Below are 1866 nucleotides of genomic sequence, written 5' to 3' on the forward strand. Positions count from 1 at the left end.
AAAACTCAAATTCTAAACTCGAATTGGTGAAGTGAACGGGGTTAAAAGTTCAGAATCCTTGAACATTCCGTTCACCAACAAGAGCGACTAGCTGAGTATTGTTTGTAGAAGCCTAAGACAAAATATAGAATTCGAAAAGATCATATACGTGAGTTACCTTGCTACAGTTATGATTACGCCGATAGCCACAAGAAAGCATCCTAAAAGTTGATTTACTCTATATCTTCTCCCAAGGAAAATAACTGACAGGAGAATTTGCCAAACGAGAAAAGTCTGCAAAATTAGTACAGTTGTCCATTAATTATCTAACTTCAAAATAACAAATCCAAATTGCGAGATGCCTAATGATGTCAAAGCCCACACCATTGGAGGGGAAAAAAATCCATATTCCCTAGTCCCGATTTGATGTTAGAAACTAATGCCTAACTGCTTTTTTTAACAACATGGGCAGTCCTTTTTTACCTCATTCTGATCTTGTCTAGAAAGTCATCCTTACAAACTAACTGCACAAGCAGAGTGCTGCGAACACTGGGTTCCAGCACTTCTTTAATTATTAATCAAAAGTTGATTTCAACTCTTCTTAGAAGTAAGAGAAAATTTATGTTCTTTCATCTACCTATACCATTTAATTGTACTGGTATAGCATCAATGTTCTTAACCTGTGGTTTCATTGATTTGACAGTCATATCATTTCCTGATTTCTCAGAATAGTATTATACAACTGGATCAGCTTTTAGAAGTTCAAACCAGAAGGTACTAGCTTATGCAAAACAGAGAAGTATAATTTTCAGAGAGTATAACTAATTCTAGCGGGATACAAATTCATATCCATTATCCAAGCTTTGTAAACAAGAAAAAAAAATGATAAGTGAAATCTGCTTACCTGGGACAAAATTGGAATTGATGCTCCAGACAAAATTGCTGGTTGAAGGGAGATGACAGAAAACAAGATATAAACAATTAATCTAAACTCATACATTATCCAAACCATAAGAAAACAAAGGAAAAATAAATAAATAAATACATAAAAAGCGCTAATAACATATTGTACAACTTGATTATTTTTTTACCCTAACACAAGAATGGGCTAGCAATTAAAAATGCACTTCAAATACTTTTAAAATATAAACGAAAAAAACAAACAATGCATCTAGTACTTGAACAAAGTTTGAAAAAAGAATCCGTCCTCCATCCATAAGAGCATTGTAAAACTCACAACTAGGAATAAGTTTCAGCAAGAAAAGTGTGTGTTGGCTAGCTATGTAATAAAGTAGTTGTTTGTCACTATTTATAGCACCACATTGTATCATTTTTGGGAACATGAAATCCACTACGATCATAATCATGTGATCAGTGAGGAAATAGATTGGAAAGGCATGAGAATATCAGATGGCTACCTCCAGCTGCCATTCCAGTTGCAGCCGCAAGAGCTTCTAAGAGGCCCACTGCCAGAAAAGGAGCTTTTGGCATGGAAAGCATCTCATCTGTAACAATGCCAGCATGGTACCGTAGATACAAGATAGAGAAGTATACGACTACGTATCTGCAAACATATCGAAAGAAAACATTTAGAGTCAGTAGTTCTTGAATATCATTGATGCATACTATAAGTAAATGAATTAGTAAAGAAACAAGTGAAAGAAAGGACTATAGAACTAAAACTACGAAATGAACAACTAAGCTCCATCTATATGCAACATGCTTAGCATAATCTAGTGTCGATTAGATAAGGATTTGGTAGTTAGGATTTTTTGTATTTGAATAAAAACGGAAGATTAGGGTTTATCATTAGAGATAAGTTTTTCTAGGATTCAGAGTTATCATTAGTTAGGGTAGTTCCTATTTTTTAGGAAGGTTGAGATTCTA

At 34.1% G+C, this 1866-nt stretch overlaps 1 protein-coding gene across 1 annotated transcript; it reads right to left on the minus strand.

Moving 5' to 3' along the window:
* Window positions 1-40: 40 nt before the first annotated feature.
* LOC112095261 (protein CLT3, chloroplastic-like) lies at window positions 41-1538 on the minus strand. Its single transcript, XM_024176942.1, has 3 exons — window positions 1398-1538; window positions 884-921; window positions 41-273 (listed from the first exon to the last, which is right to left on the minus strand). Exons 1-3 carry the CDS (start codon window positions 1477-1479, stop codon window positions 154-156), a joined length of 240 nt encoding a protein of 79 aa, XP_024032710.1. The 5' UTR covers window positions 1480-1538; the 3' UTR covers window positions 41-153.
* Between the last annotated feature and the right edge of the window lie 328 nt (window positions 1539-1866).

The sequence above is a fragment of the Morus notabilis genome, unplaced genomic scaffold (assembly GCF_000414095.1).
Source record: "Morus notabilis unplaced genomic scaffold, ASM41409v2 C11442867, whole genome shotgun sequence".
Lineage (NCBI taxonomy): Eukaryota > Viridiplantae > Streptophyta > Magnoliopsida > Rosales > Moraceae > Morus > Morus notabilis.